General features: G+C 49.3%; 1 protein-coding gene across 2 annotated transcripts; it reads right to left on the reverse strand.

Annotated features, from left to right (window-relative positions):
• Window positions 1-8,703: 8,703 nt before the first annotated feature.
• On the reverse strand, window positions 8,704-14,543 carry STX4 (syntaxin 4). Of its 2 annotated transcripts, none has more exons than XM_068968641.1 (11): window positions 14,277-14,543; window positions 13,989-14,090; window positions 13,776-13,875; window positions 13,565-13,639; window positions 12,765-12,835; window positions 11,016-11,124; window positions 10,868-10,944; window positions 10,157-10,294; window positions 9,200-9,310; window positions 8,999-9,091; window positions 8,704-8,903 (listed from the first exon to the last, which is right to left on the reverse strand). In XM_068968641.1, exons 1-10 carry the CDS (start codon window positions 14,304-14,306, stop codon window positions 9,017-9,019), a joined length of 888 nt encoding a protein of 295 aa, XP_068824742.1. In that variant the 5' UTR covers window positions 14,307-14,543; the 3' UTR covers window positions 8,704-8,903; window positions 8,999-9,016. The 2 variants fall into 2 exon arrangements, with proteins under 2 accessions (XP_068824742.1, XP_068824741.1); XM_068968640.1 differs by having other exon boundaries at window positions 8,999-9,094.
• Between the last annotated feature and the right edge of the window lie 1,407 nt (window positions 14,544-15,950).

Consider the following 15,950-nt stretch of genomic DNA (forward strand, 5'->3'; position numbering starts at 1 on the left):
TGCCAATGCAGGAGACTTCAGAGACATGCGTTTGATCCCTGGGTCGGGAAGATCCCCCAGAGGAGGGCACGGCAACCCACTCCAGTGTTCTTGCCTGGAGAATCTCATGGACAGAGGTTACTGTCCATGGGGTTATAAAGAGTCAGAGATGACTAAAGCCACTTAGCACCACGCACTCACGCATGTGTTTTGAAAGCCATATCTAATAACCCATTTTCTAATCCAAGGTCATGAAGATTTATGCCTTTGTTTTCATCTTAGAGTTTTATAAACATTTACAAAGTTTATAACTTAGTTATAAACTTTATAACTTAAAAGTTTAAAATGCATAAAAGTTTTTTTTAATAAATTTAAAGTTTTTATAGCTAAAAGCTCTTCTGTTCAGATTTTTGACCCACTTTGAGTTAATTTTTGTATACGGTTTGAAGTAAAGGTCCAACTTCATTCTTCTGCATATGGATATCCAACTATCCCAGTTCCATTTGTTGAAAAGCCTATTGTTTCTCCATTGAGTTGTCTTGACTTCCTTGTTGAAAGTAAACTGACTATAAATATGAGGGTCTATTTCTAGACTCTCAGTTTTATTCCCTGGGTACACAGCATTCTTTATGCCAGTATCACACTGCTTTGCTTACTGTAGCTTGGTAGTAAATTTTAAATCAGGACATGTGAGCCTTCCAACTTGTTCTTTCAAAATTATTTTTGTTTTTCTAGATCCCTTGCATTTCCATATGAATTTTAGGATCAACTTGTCAACTTTTGCTAAAAAGAAAAGGAAACTGGCTGGGATTCTGATAGGGATTGCACTGCCTCCATAGATCAATTTGAGGAGTATTGTCATCTTGACAATACCAAATCTTTTGACCCATGAACATTTGGGTGTTTTAAATTTTATTTAGATTTTAATTTCTCTCAACAGTGTTTTATAGTTTTCAAGAGTATAAGTCTTACATTTCTTTTGTTAAATTTATAGAAGTATTCTTTCCTTTTGTTTCTATTGTAAATGGAATTATTTTCTTTCTTTTTTGGATATCTCATTGCTACTGATGAGAAATACAATAGATTTCTGTACACTGTTCCTATATTCTGCAACCTTGCTGAGCTGGTTTATTAGCTCTAATCTTTTTGTGTATATGAATTCCGAAGGACTTTTTTTATACAAAATCATGTCATCTGTAAAATGAGGTTGTTTAGTTCTTCTTTTCCAATCTGGAGGCCTTTTATTTATTTTTATTGTGTTTATAATTAGCAAGTTAAGGGAATTCCCTCTTATTCCTAGTTTCTTAAGCTTTTTTAAAAATGAAAGTTGTTGGATTTTATCAAATGTATTTTCTGTGTCTATTGAGATGATCAAAAGGGTTTTGTCCTTTATTCTATTAACAGTCTTTATTATTATGACATTAACTGATTTTCAGATGTTAAACCAACCTTGCATTCTTGAGATAAATCTCACTTGTAGAGTCATTTTTATATATTGCTGGATTTTGTTTGCCAGTATTTTGTTGAGGACTTTTACATCTATGTTCATAAGAAATAGTGAGCTGAAGTTTTCTTTTCTTGTGATGTCTTTGTCCCCATTTTGTTATCTGCATAATTGCAGACAGCCTGACTTCTGGCCCTCACTTTTCTTCTGTCCCAACTTCCTTTAATTCCCTGACTCTGCCAGGACTGTTCCAGGTAGTGAATGCATCTTGGGAATGCAAAATCATAGCCCCCACTGCTAGGGCAATAGCTGACATCACTCCTTATCATGGATTGCAGTCATCATCCCCTCCCCAGCCAAGTGGCTGGCTAAATTAGAATTCCTCACAGGAGAAAACTCTACCACCAGGGCTGGAGCAGGGGTAAGGGAAGGCAACAGACTTTGTAGGTGGGGCAGTGATTCTGGATTCAACCAAGGAAATTTGGTGACTTGTTCTCAGTTACTTATGCATAACCCACTCTCAGGCTTCCCAAATGGTGCTAGTGGTAAAGAACCCACCTGCTAACACAGGAGACTGTAAGAGTCTCGGGTTTGATCCCTGGAGGAGAACATGGCAACCCACTCCAGTATTCTTGCCTGGAGAATCCCATGGACAGAAGAGCCTGGCAGGCTACAGTTTATAGGCTCTCAAAGAATCGGACACAACTGAAGCAACTTAGCACAGACAGACAGCCCACTTCAACAAAAATCCCTCTCCCTGGAGCCTGCCTTCCATTCAAGTCCTATCCCAGTTCTGACTAATCTCTTACCTGTTCTTTATACTCAGCAGGCTCCAGCCATGCTGACCTTCTGTTGATTTGTTTCTTCTCCGTCTTGGAACCTTTGCACTTGCTCTTTCCTGGGGATGGAACCCATCACCCTAGATTTGCCCATGATGTTTTCTGTTCTTTCACGCCTCAGCTCAAATCTTGCTGTTTCTACTGCTGCATAATAAATGACCACAAACTTAACATCTTAAAAACAACATATATTTCTTATCAATGGTTCTGTAGGTTCAGAAGTCCAGGCTCTGACTGGGCTTCTACTTAGTGTCTCACAAGGCTGAAGTCAAGGTCTTGCCCAATGTGAGCTTTTATCTGGAGGCTCTGGCATAGAATCCACTTGCAGACTCACCTGGGGGTATTAACAGAATTCAGTTCCATTTGGCTGTAGTACTGAGGTCCCTGTTTCTTTGTTGGCTGTCAGCCAGAGGTTTGTTCTCAGTTTCTGTAGGCTGTCTATATTCCCTGGCTAGGAGCTCCTCACTCTTCAAGGTCAGCAATGGTGCATTGAGTCCTCCTGCTTCAAATTTCTCTGACTTCTGTCTTCCTCTTCTGTAGCTAGCTGGAGAAGCTTCTCAGCTTTTAAGAGCTCATATGATTACGTTTAGCCCTTATGAATAATTTAGGACAACCTCCCTGTCTCAACAGATTGGTGAACTTAATTACATCTGCCAAGTCCTTTTTGGCACATAACATTCACAGAGATTAGGGCATGGAATCTTTGGGGGCCATTATTCTCCTTACCACAGTTCACCCTCTAGGCCTCAAAGGTGCACATCTGTCCCACAAGCAAAATGCATTTACCTCCTCCCAGGCTCCCTAAAAGTCTCATCCCATGGCAGCATCAAGTCAGAGTAAAAAAAAAAAAACAACTCATAAATCTCATCAAAGCAAAAGTCCCAAATCTCATTATCTAAATTAGATGCAGATGAGGCTCTGGGTATAATCCATTCTGGCGCACAGTTCCTCCCATCTGTGGACCTATGAATCTAAAAAAAACAAGTCATGGGAACTTCCACGGCAGTCCAGTGTTTAAGACTCTGCGCTTCCAATGCAGGGGGCTTAGGTTCAATCCCTGATTGGGGAATGAAGATCCCACATGTTGCGCCATGCCACAAAAAAAGAAAAAGAATGAAACAAGTCATGTACTCCAACATGCAATGCTGGGACATGTATTTTTTGTTGTTTAGTCTCTAAATTGTAACCCACTCTTTTTCAACCCCATGGACTGTAGCCTGCCAGGCTCCTGTCCATGAGATTTCCCAGACGAGAGTACTGGAGTATGCTGCCATTTCCTTCTCCAGGGGATCTTCCTGACCCAGGGATTGAACCTGTGTCTCCTGCACTAGCAGGCAAATTCTTTACCACTGAGCCACCAGGGAAGCCTGGGACATGCATCAGATAATAGTAATAGACATTCTGGTTAAAAAAGAGAAGAAATGGAAAGCAAAAAGGAGTCATTGATCCAAAGCAATTTCAAAAACCAGCTGAGCAAATTTCTTTAGCTTTCCAGGCCTAAAAACAATCCTCCATAGTTTTATTCTGCTTTCTGAGCTGTCAGTTCTGCTCTTTGAATTAGTCACCTTCCCTAAGAAGCCATTCCTGACTATCTTTTACAACAGCCCCTGTAATTTTTTTGTCACAACACACTGATTAATTTTTTAATAACACATATCCTGGTTTGGGGATGTCTTGACTGTTTGTTTATTTTTAATATTTATGTGTTCACTTTATTTATTTGGCTGAGCCGGGTCTTAGTTGTGGCCTGAGGGACCTTTCTTGCATCATGCGGAACCTTTCTTTGCTGGGGATTAGCTCCAGAGCACGTGGGCACAGTAGTTGTGGTTTGCAGGCTTAGTTGCTTTCAGGTATGTAGAATTTCAGTTCCTTGATGAGGGATTGAACTCATGCCCCCTGCCTTGGAATTGCAGACTTAACCACTGGACCATCCAGGAAGTCCCACAAAGATGAGTTTTAATGAAACTTTGTGGCTTAAGGGTCTTGTCAGTTGCATCTTTCACTGGTTAAAAATTTGGGTCAGGGAATTCCCTGGGACTCTTCACTCACACTGCAGGGAGCACAGGTTCAATCCCTGGTAGGGGAACTAAGATCCTGTATGCTGCACAGCACAGCCAAAAATGCATTCTTTTTATCATTTGCCTGGAGTTTCTATATTCTCTTCCATTTCTGCTTAAAAAGTGGCCAATTATTTTCTGAATCATCTTTCTTATAGTAACTTGTCAGATGCACCCAACAGCAACCAGGGCATGCTACTAATATTCTCTTTCCCCATTTTTTTGCCTAAATCTCTAAACTCAGTTGGACATTATTTGTACTCTTAGTTCTATTTCCAGCTTACAGTTTAAACAAATACTAGTTTCCTCACCAGCCACTGTCCAGATCCAAAGTTAATGACACACAACTCAGGTTTTTCTTTTTATTGTAGCAACACCTCACTTCTGGCTACTACCTCTGTAACAGCTGAACTAGACTTATGATAATGTGGTAAAAACCAACCTCCAAATATCAGCGGCTCCCAGCAGGAGAAGTTTCTCATTTACATTATACCTCATTTTACAGGTGGGCTACAGATCAGCTTCATGTCCTGTTAATTCTGGGTTCCAGGCTGAAGAAGTCTCCATCTGGCAATTGACAGGCTCGTGGCAGAGGAAAAAGAGATGGGAAACCGCCAGACTACTCATTGGTGCTTAAAGCTTCTACTTGGAAGTGGTGTCTTAATATCTACTCAGATTCGAAAGCATGTTATATAGCCAAGCCTATTGTAAGGGGGCATGAATGTATAATCCTCCTCACGTGAGGGGCCCAATAGGAAGAACAGCATATATTTGGAACGACAATATAATCTACTACAGGGCTGTACCAGAAACGTCAATCACTGAGTTCAACCATTCTTCTTTCATACATACTGTGCTGACGTGTTTTGTACCTTGTAACATCTCTCATACGTCCTGTGTATTCGCTAAGTCACTTCAGTCATGTTCAACTCTTTGCGACCCTATGAACTGTAGCCCACCAGGTTCCTCTGTCCCTGGGATTCTCCAGGCATACACCTTGGTCAAGGGTAAAATCTTGACTCAAGGTCAAGGTCAGACAATTCCCAAGTAGGTCAATGTAACTTGCCCTAAATCAATCAGGTCCCTTTTCTTAAGAATCTGAACCATGAAATATTCAGTGGGTGAGGAATAAGTGGAGAAGGCTACAGCTGAAAGGTTGTGATACAAGATGGATTTGGAAAAGCCACAACTCACGCAGACCATGTTCCTTAAAAGTTGGGCTGACAGCAGCACCCAAGCCAGGATTTCAGTGAAAAAACCTTCCCATGGCCCCTCACTCAGGTTGATTTCTCTCACAGAAGGGGTATACACAAGGGAACTTGTAAAACCTCCAGTTCCTGGGTCCACTTGCCTACTAGGTCTGCTCCAAACCTGCCACTCACCTGTTCAGAAACCTTCCATGGGTCCCCACAGCCCACCGGAAAAGTTCAAATTACTGAACCCGCCATCCAAGCCCTTGCTTGGCCGTCTAGCCAACTCTTCTGAGAAGTTATAGATGGCGTCCTGAGACAAGTAAGCAGCCTTTCGGAGGTGGCGCTGTCCAGCACTGCCAAGCAGAAGGCACATGCTCTACGTGGACACCCAGCTGCGTAGACGTGGCAATCTCCGCGTTGGTTTGACAGTCTCTGTCAGATCCCGGTAGGCGCCACGGGTTGTCAACTTCAGTTGATTCTGAAGACAGAAAAGTGAGAAAGTGGGTAAAGGCGACCAACAAAACAGGATTCCGCTGTAGAAGCAGGCCGTAGGGGAAGAGATGGAGAGTGGAGAATCATGGAAGCCCAGAGTCCAAATCAGTCTTCTACTGAGGCAGCATCCAGCCAGTCTCGCAGTTTCCCCACTGGGTGGACATCTAGAGTGTTTGCACGCTGCTAAAAACGAGGGGCTTCTTCCTGCAGGCATATAGTTTCTTCTGTACACAGGGCACAGGACCTCAAGCAGGACTAAAGCGTGGGTACACTCCCAGACTCACTCCCGGACTCTCTAGCAGCCACAAGTTCCGGCTGCTAGGGGGGCGGCACCCGGCCACGCTTTCTCGCGTGAGGTCCTGAGCCCCTACCCTCATGGGTCTCTCCCAGGCCAGCCCCCTTCCGCCTTATTAGGCGTTTTGATCACGCCCCTTACGTTCTGTGATCCAATCGCTTTTCGGTGCGACTGCGGTCTCGCTTTGAAGCCCCGCCCACATCTAATTGCCGTTTAATTCTGGATGCTCACGCCTTCAGGACCGGGAACTTTTAGGTCCGCTGGCCAATCCGAGCGGTCCGTTTTCTAAGTGTCAGCCCGGCCACCCCCTCAGCCACGCCCCGTACGCTCGGTGCCAAGTGTACACCTCGGACCTGGCGCAGGCCCCGCCCAACCGCCGCTTCCGGGCCACAGGGAGTCGTTGCAGGCGGGCGCCCAGCCTCGGGTAGAGGCGGGGCAGGTCCGATCGCACGCCACTGCGGCCCAATCCCGCCCCCCCGGTCCCTTCCCCAGCCCAGGTTCAGGAGCGGGGCCGAGTCTGCACCAACTTCCACTGGCTCTTCCACTGGCTCTTCCACCGTCCCTTCCTTTGCTCGCGTCGCCCCGGCTTCCACGTGTGTACCTCGTACTTGGCGGCCGAAGCAAGCGGTACAGCTGGGCAGCCAGGAGCAGCAGCGGCAACCAGTGGGATTGAAGGTGGGATGGGACAAGGCGGCTGGAACCCCGCCCCCAGACCTTGGTCAGGGGTCAGGCCCTGCCCCATTCCTACCAGGCTTCGGAGGCAGGAGCCCTGAAACCAAGTGTGCATGGGGCTTGGAACTCTTTAGAAATTTCGAGCTGGAGTCTGGAACTCAGGTGAGTCACAGAAACTCGGCTCCTCAGCCTCCTCTACCCGCTTCAGCCACAAGACCCCTGAGAAACAAGGTGTGGGCTGATTCAGAGTGCCTCCCTCTCTAATCTGAACTCTTATATAAAAGGCAATGCCACACCAAGTCGGGAGAGGGAGCGGTGGGCAGATGACTGGGAGATTGGCATTGACATATATACACTATTGTTTTGGGGTTTTGTTCAGTTGTTCAGTCGTGTCTAACTCTTTGCACCCCATGGACTGCAGCATGCCAGGCTTCCCTGTCACTATTGTTACACTACCGTTACTATGTATAAAATAACTAAGAGAACCTACTGCACAGCTCAGGAAACCCTATTCTTTGCCCTGTAGTGACCTTAAATGGGAAGGAAATACAAAACAGAGGGGATAAATGTATACATGCAGTTGATTCACTTTGCTGTGCAGTAGAACATTGTGCCTGGAAAATCCCATGGACCGAGGAACCTGGTGGGCTGCAGTCCATGGGGTTGCTAAGAGTCGGACACGACTGAGCGACTTCACTTTCACTTTTCACTTTCCTGCATTGGAGAAGAAAATGGCAACCCACTCCAGTGTTCTTGCCTGGAGAATCCCAGGGACAGGGGAGCCTGGTGGGCTGCCGTCTATGGGGTCGCACAGAGTCGGACATGACTGAAGTGACTTAGCAGCAGCAGCAGCAGAACACTGTAAAGCATTCCCTTGATCCAGTGGTTAAGAATCCGCCTGCCAATGCAGGAAACACGGGTTCGATCCCTGTCTGAGAAGATCCCACATGCTTCGGGGCAACTAAGCCCCGGCACCCTGAAGCCTGTGCTCCACAACAAGAGAAGTCCCAGATAGGAGAAGCCGGTGCACCATAACTAGAGAGTAGCCCCTGCTCACTGCAACTAGAGAAAGCCTGAGAGCAGCAACAAAGACCCAGCACAGTCAAAAATAAGTAAGTTAAATAAATGAATACAAAGGAAAGAAAAGGCAATGGTTTTTTCTGAGCACAAGGCCTGGCCTGTTGAACCCTCTGCCTGGCAATCTCTTCACTGATTCTTCCCATAACCAGCCACTGGACTCCTCGCTTCCCATTGGACTCAAGTATGGCCACCTCTGAGACAGGCCCTTCCTTGTCCACTGTATCCAAAGGAACAGACTCAGTTCCTTTTTCACAGTGCCTCTTCTTCTTGGCCTCAGGAATGCCCACAGATGCCACACACACATCTCTGTGTCCCAGCCTGGCCTGGCTCAGCCTCACTGTTTTGGGCTTAGGTCCTCACAATGCTCTTTCCCCAGGGACAGTACTGAGTCACATGTCAGTGTCATCTCTTCCAGGCCCCACCCATTCTCGTAGAAGAGTAAAAGGGCGCTGCCAGCCTGGCATGGTCACCTGAGACAGTCTGATTTGAGTCTGTCACCTGGGCTGGGTCTGTCCTCCAGGGTGGCTGGGAGGTGGAGAGGCTGGACACCTGAAGGCCCTGGACCAGACTTTTCAAGGACACGCGTGCACAGGGGAATCTCCAAGCTTTTTTTTTTTTTTAATTTCTTACAAAACCACATGTCTTTGCCAAACAGGACACTGCAGGCCTTCCCCCAGGCACTGTGACCCAGGGGTGAGGCCCCCATGGATGAGTGGCTGCCGACCCCAGAAGAACTGTCTGCCTCTCTGCACAAGGCCACTGTGAGGAAGGAGTCTGGCTGGAGGCTCTGTCCAGCCCACCCCCAGCTGCTGGGAGAGAAGGCAGACCCTGGGTCCCTGGTGCTCTTAGTGTCTGCAAGGGAAGGTGGCAGAAGAGGGTCTGAGAGGAGGAGAAAAGCCTGGGGTTGGGTATGGGGCAGGCCAGGGGGCAGGCCCATGGTATCTCACCAAGAATATGCGGTGCTGTCAAATCAACGAGATGACAATGATGACCACCAGAATGAGGACAGTGACGGACAGACAGATGGCAATAAAGACTTTCTTCTGTGGGAGAGGAAGAGGGGTGGGGGGGTGGGTGTCAGGGAAACTCAGGAGTGGAGGGAGGGCCACCCAGGGGGAGGGGTGGCGGGGGGAAGGGCAGAGGCTCACCTTGCGCGCCTTCTTCTGGTTCTCTAGCGCCACCTTGACATGTTCCTGCCCACGTTCCACATAGTCGGCTGAGCTCAGAATGTTCTTCTCAATTCGGTTGATCATCTCCCCCTGCTCGGAAGAGGAGGCGGTTCAGGCAGGAAGGAATGACTGAAGGCGGAAGGCCCAGCAGCTCCTCTGCCCACCCCAACCAGAGGACTGAAGGACACTCCTGGCAGAGAACGGTGCACTAAGGAAAAGCTGGGGACAGGACCGCATCTGACAGAAGTCCACACGCCTGGGGATGGCTTCCAGGCTCCCTCCTACCGTATGCTCCCTTCTGTCCTGCGCCCTCGCCCCATACAATTTCTACTCTAAGTGCTGGCTGGGAGCGGAGCACCTTGACTGGCTCACAGAGGGTGAACTTATGTCCCCTCGCAAATCTGTCTGAAGTCCCTTGTTCTTTAGGCCTGTCCCCCAGCTGCCGGAAAGCCCTCCCTGTCGCTGCCTCCTCACGGTACCACCGGCTTCAGATCCTGGACTCCCCAGCTGCAAAAGGGCACTGGGGTCAGCTCCCCCCAGATGGGGCTGGAAGCTCCCCTTATCATGAGATAAGGGCCGGGGGAAGAATACCACCTCCCACCCCATCCTTGTCTACATTTTAGGAGGCAGGCCCCTCTAGGGGGCAACTGAAGAGCTCTTAGGTGTGTAAGAATGGATTCTGTTGCTGGAGGAGGAGCCAGGGTTGGGGCCATACGTGGTGTGGGCTCCGGTTCAAGGGATGGGGTACAAGGTATAGAGCAGTAATCATCTGAGTAACTAAGGATGAAATCTGGGAACACAGCTAAGGGTGGAAGTAAGGGCCAGTCTGGAGGGTAACAAAAGCCTTAGTGAAAGAGGCTAAGTGTGGAAGCAGGCTGACAGTCATGACACATCTGGGGACTGGATCAAGTCCAGCCAGCGGCCTCAGGCACCCACCTGCATCTCCACTTCAGTGGCCAAAAAAGTGAAAATCTCATGAAGTTCACGGATACTGCGTTCCAGCTGCTGGATCTCGCTGTGTCGGGCCGAGATCTCATTTAGGGCCTGTCGAGTCACTTGTGTGTCCTTCAGTATCTGCAGAGTGGACAGGAGCGATGGGACAGGTCACAAGGAAATCAGCGGCACATTTAGAAGTTCCTGTTCAGCTTCGGGGCAGCCCTCGGGCCTAGAACTGGGGCCCAGGCCTTAATGAGGGATGCCAGGCAGGCTAATATGTTCCATTCTGGGCCTCAGGATTCCCTCCATGAAAAAGGGCCAGGAGGGCTTCCCTGGTGGCTCAGTGGTAAAGAACCCACCTGCTAATCCATGAGACACCAGTTCGATCCCTGATGGGAGAAGATCCCACCTGCTGCGGAGCAACTAAGCCTGTGCACCACAACTACTGAGCCTGTGCCCTAGAGCCCAGAACCACAACTACTGAGCTCACAGGCTGTAGGGCCTGTGCTCTAAGAGAAGCCACTGCAAGGAGAAGCCCATGCACCACAACTGGAGAATAGCCCCTGCTCGCTGCAACTAGAGAAAAGCCTGCACAGCAACGAAGACCCAGCACAGCTGAAAATAAATAAATAAATAAACTTTTTTTTTTTTAAAAAAGGACTCAGAAAGGATGGGGGGCCCAGCAGAGGGAGCCTGGTGGCGGCCACTCACATTGGACACAAACACCTCGCTCTGCCCGCTGTCCAGCATCTGCTCCAGCTCCTCGTCAGACACCATTCCAGCATTTGCTGTGAAGGAAAAGGCCAGGCTCAGAGCCGGTTGGGTCAGCTGACCCTGTGTGCCGGGCACCACAACTCACTGATCTTCAGCTGCCTCCGAATCCGCTCCACGTTCTTCTCCCGGTATTCAGACTGCATTAAGTTGCACTTGTTGATGAGCTCCACGAATTGCTGGGACAGGACCCCATGCTAAGGAGGGAGAAGAGAAGCTGGGGACCCCTGGGAGGATCCCTGCCTGGTCTGGGCCTCAGCAGCCCCTTGGGTACAATGAGCAAAGAGCATGAGCTCAGAGGTGCCTATGGCCTTGACCTCCTTGAAAGGCTCCCCTGGTCTCTCAGAGTAAAAGCCAAAGCCCTTCCCAGGGACTACAAGGCCCTACAGGACCCGCCCCTTCCCACATTCCCTCTCTCATTTTACGTCCCCACGTCCCCACGCTGTCTCCCTCACTCCTTCCCTCCAATCACAGTGGGCTCCTGACTCCTCCCTGATCAGAACACAGCCCCACGTCTGGCCTCTGCAGTTGCCATTTCTTCAGCCCAGAATGCTCAAGCCCCACAGAAGCCTGGAAGTCTTTGTTCCAATGTCACCTTCGGAAGTTTTCTCCACCTTGTTGGAACCTGCCTTCTCCTGCTGTTCTCAATCCCTCTTCTCTTTTCCCTTAATACTTCTATTTCTACAATAATTGACTGATTTATTATGGTGACTCTCCCCACTGGAATGAAATCTCCATGAGGATAGAGATCATTTGTTGACAGCTGTTTCCTAAATAGCTAGAAAAGGGTCTGGCATACAGTAGGCCCTCAAAGAATATTAGTGGAATGCTTGCTGAACACCAGCCTCCCTGCTTAGACTAAAGGTGTGCCAGGATTTTGCATTTCCCAGATTTTGCAGGCCCACCTGGGCACTCAGCCACTCACACAATGACTACCACAAGCCCCCCACCCCCCGTAAATGCCTTCCCTGCTTGTCCATTTTCCTGATGTCTAAAATCTGCTCATTCCTTGGAGTTCCTTTCTCCAGGACACATCTGCTGTCCTGGGTTCAGTTGCACCCTTTCAAGATGCCCAAATTGTGGGGGGGCAGTTCTTGAGGCAATAGCCTACTATGTTCCCCCCTTTGTTTGGCAAAGTAATAAAACTACTCTTTCCTTCTCTTCCATTAAAAAAAAAATCCCCAAATTGTTCAATCTTCAATCTGGGGTCTTTGCTGATTTCTGGGCCCACCTACTCCAACTCTGACCTCCAAGAACTCCAAACTAGGCCTCTCTGGGCACCCAGAGGACACTGCTCAGACCATTTCAAATCTCCTTATTAAGATGATGATTCAGTGACCTTCCCCACACACACACACCAGGGAAGTTCCTCTTCCTGACTTCTTGAATTCTGTCCTTGGGGCAGAGGATGTCCCCATCACATGGGTAGGAAACCACCCAGTCACTTGACTGCACCCTCTTTTTCCCTGGGCAGAGCCATTAACTACCAAGTCCTACCTGAGTAATGTCTTTGTCATCTATGCAAGCTTAACTCCCCATCTTGGCTTCTAGAAAGTATATCTCCTACAGCCAAGCCCAGATCATGTCTGGGGTCTCAGCAACTTCTCACTGAATGGAGGAGAAGAAGGCAAGGTGTTATAATGGATTGGAAGTCAGGAGACCCGGGTTCTTAACCTTGGGGTAAATCCTTTTTTATCTCTGTGCCTCAGTTTCCTCATTTGGAAAATCATCAGGTTGGATTTAATGATCTCTAAGAGCCCTGCCTTCTTACATCTGCCATCTAATGATCTATTGAACACTTGCTGAAATGTCCTACTTCTGGGAATAATGAACCCACCTGGGTTTTTCTCATTCTTGTGTTGACGGAGTTATAATTCTCATCAGCTTCCTCCTTCTGGGGCTCTATGGCTGTGGAAAGACACAAAAGTATTGGTAGAGGAGGGGGTTTGACCTCTGGCTTCTGAAATTCATTTGGGGACTGGGACCCAGCCACGCAGCCATACAATAGAGAGAGATACAATATCTCCACAGGGCTTTTTTTTTTTGAAATAAAATTCATCATAAATGACTACTCTTGAGCCTCTGACAGGCAAAAGTATATTTTTCTTTGCAATAAATACATCAGAGAATTCCCACATGTTTGGAGAAGGTTCCTAACAAAACCCACATCTTCCCACCCAAAGAATATACACTGGGCAGCAAGAATTGTAGGAGTACAGATGATCCTTGCACTACTGTGTGGGTCCACTTATACCTGAATTTTTAGAAAATAAATGCATACTACAGTACTACACAATCCACGATTGCATGAATCCACCCTTGCAGAACCTGGGATGTGGACGGCAGACTCTACAGTTATATGCAGACAACGACCTGAAGGTGGAGGTAGCAACGCTAACCTCTGCCTTGGACAAAGATCAAATGGAAATGGTTTCATTATAAATAAGGGAACTTGAGAGGCAGGCATATGCTGTGGAAAGAACTTTGGACTGGAAGCCAGGAGATGGAGATTCTAGACGTTGGCCTGCTGTGTGACCTGGATATATCACTGGCCTCTCTGGACCACACACTGCCCAGAAATACCAGGAGTTGGGCAGGATCAGAGGAAAGTATCTGGCTAAGGTCCTAGGAGCTCACCCTTCAGCTGCGCGCGGATGTCCCTCCCTAGCTGTTTGATCTCGTCACGCAGGTTCTGCAGGTCCTGTTTCATGCCTAAACAAGAGAAAGCCATGATGCCCAAATAGCAACCTCTACCTCAACAAATCTCCCTGGCCACCACCTGTGTGGAACTACAACCCCCACAAGCCCTCCGGCTGAGCATGCGTTCTGCACCCGGGGTTTCACTCACTCTCCTCGGGAAGGGGCGTGGCCAGGATGGTGACCTGCTGCTTCTCCAACTCTCGGACTTTATTCTCTAGCTTGACGATAGTCTGCCGAATTGTCCGAACCTGGGGACGATGACCGAGAGGGCTGAGGGAGATGTGGGCGGTGCTCCAGGCTGCTCTGCTCCTCGGGCCCTCCAGCCCCCTCGTGAATCCAGGCCGAGACTCCAGCCTCTTACCTTCTGGAAGAACTCATCGTCCGGGCTCCCCAGCCGTGCAGTACCCGGGTGTACCACCAGCGCGACTCGCTCCTTGTCTTCATCGTCCGAGCTGTCATCCCCCTGCCAGGGCCGGGGTCACTGGCATCACTTCCTTGCTACTGCTCTCCCCCAGTAGAACTCACGGGCTTCCGGGACTTTCCTTCTAGCCCACAGTCATCCCTCCCGGCCCCGATGACCAGGAGTCCTGCATTCCAGTAGACCCCATCCCGTCCACCCGTCCCCAACCCTGCTGCGCCAAATTCTCACCTGCCTCAGCTCGTGGGTCCTGTCCCGCATGGCGGCCCGAGATCCCTCTCGCCGGCGCCGGAGCCCGGCGGGCCTCAAGATTCTAAGTTTGGAACTCCCGTACCCAACTCACACTCTGACACTCCTCTCCGCCCTCACCCTGCAGACCCCAAACCCTCCCCCAAGAGTCGCTAGAGGCTCTGTCCCTGGCACCATTCACAGTTTCAAAGGGAAGGAGCCGACCTCGGGGACCCCCAAGATTCCACAGGTTGGAATTCCCTTTTCTTTCCCCCCGCCCTCTCCTGTAGCCTCAGCCCCGCCCCCTCTGGAAAGACTGGAGCATGCGCACCGGATCGCGTCCCTTCCCCACCCCAGGGAAAGGCCGAGGTCGGAAGCCTCAGCTCCCCGAACGGAAGCGAAATTGCCAGGACGTGAGAACCCGCCCCCTTTGCCGGAACTATCGCATCTTCCAGCGGAAATCTAGTTGCCAAAAGGGGTGGGAATGCGTCATTGGTACGTGATCTGTGAGGCCCTCTCATTTCGCATCACCCCATTAGTGCAAACCGCCTCCCCGCGCGCGTCATGTGACCGGCCTGGTCCCAACCTCTCAGACCACGGAACCTGACGCTTAGACTGTCACATGTCTCGGCCCTGTCAACTCCATCTCTGGAACACCTATCTCCCCACGACGTCCTCGGCACCCCGCGCCCGAGTTACCTCTCTTCAGAACCCCCGCGAGGCGGGGAGGGGGCGCTGACTACCCCCAGAGACAGTGGGTGGTAGGACCCAGGCTGAATCCGGCTTCCTTTCTTTTGGGTCCGCGAGTGTGGGCAGACTGACGACTTAGAATTTAGAGCTGTCAACATCATGAGACCTTGAAATTCAGAAAAGAATAAGATCCAGTGTCAGAGAATTGCAAGATTTTGTAGGCAGAGCATCTGGGGGTGGGAAGTGACCTCACCCGAGGCGGAACTCTCTTCTCCCGCATACTCCTGGCACAGTTTCTGACAGGTGGGCGGCTGGCTGGCGCCCGGCTTGAACACTGCAGTCCCGCTGCACTCACCACCTTTGAGCAGGGCATTTCAGGGCAGCTCGGGCTTAGAAAAAAGTCTGTTACATTGAGCAGCATGTCACTTAGACAACCCCCTCCCCAGACCCCCACCTTGCACTGGGGGGTCTACCCTCTGGAACCCACAAAAATATTCCATATTATCGTGGCCTGTGAGTTACTAAAGTGAGGCCGTAATTGTGGACAGAGGAGCCTGAAGGGTTACAGTCATGGGGTCACAAAGAGTCGGACACGACTGAGTGACTAACACAAATTGTAGCCCACCAGGCTCCTCTGCCCATACGATTTTCCAGGCAAGAAAAACAGAGCGAGTTGCCATTTCCTCCTCCAGGGGATCTTCCCAACCCAAGGATCGAACCAGCATCTCTTGTGCCTCCTTCATTGGCAGACAGATTCTTTACCACTGAACCAACTAGGAACCCCAGCACATGTTAGGCCCTCAGTAAATATTTGTTGATAGAGTCTTAGCCTCTTATATAACTGAAGATGAAGCTTATGATTCCCTGGTCTTCTCTTTTATGCTTCAGGCTGTTGGTGACACTTCCCTAACCCTAACCCTAACCCTGTAGACATTCATTCATTCAGTGGATATTGTATGGGCCAGACACTGTTTTAGGGCCAGAGAT

Source organism: Capricornis sumatraensis, chromosome 3 (assembly GCF_032405125.1).
Source record: "Capricornis sumatraensis isolate serow.1 chromosome 3, serow.2, whole genome shotgun sequence".
Taxonomy (NCBI): domain Eukaryota; kingdom Metazoa; phylum Chordata; class Mammalia; order Artiodactyla; family Bovidae; genus Capricornis; species Capricornis sumatraensis.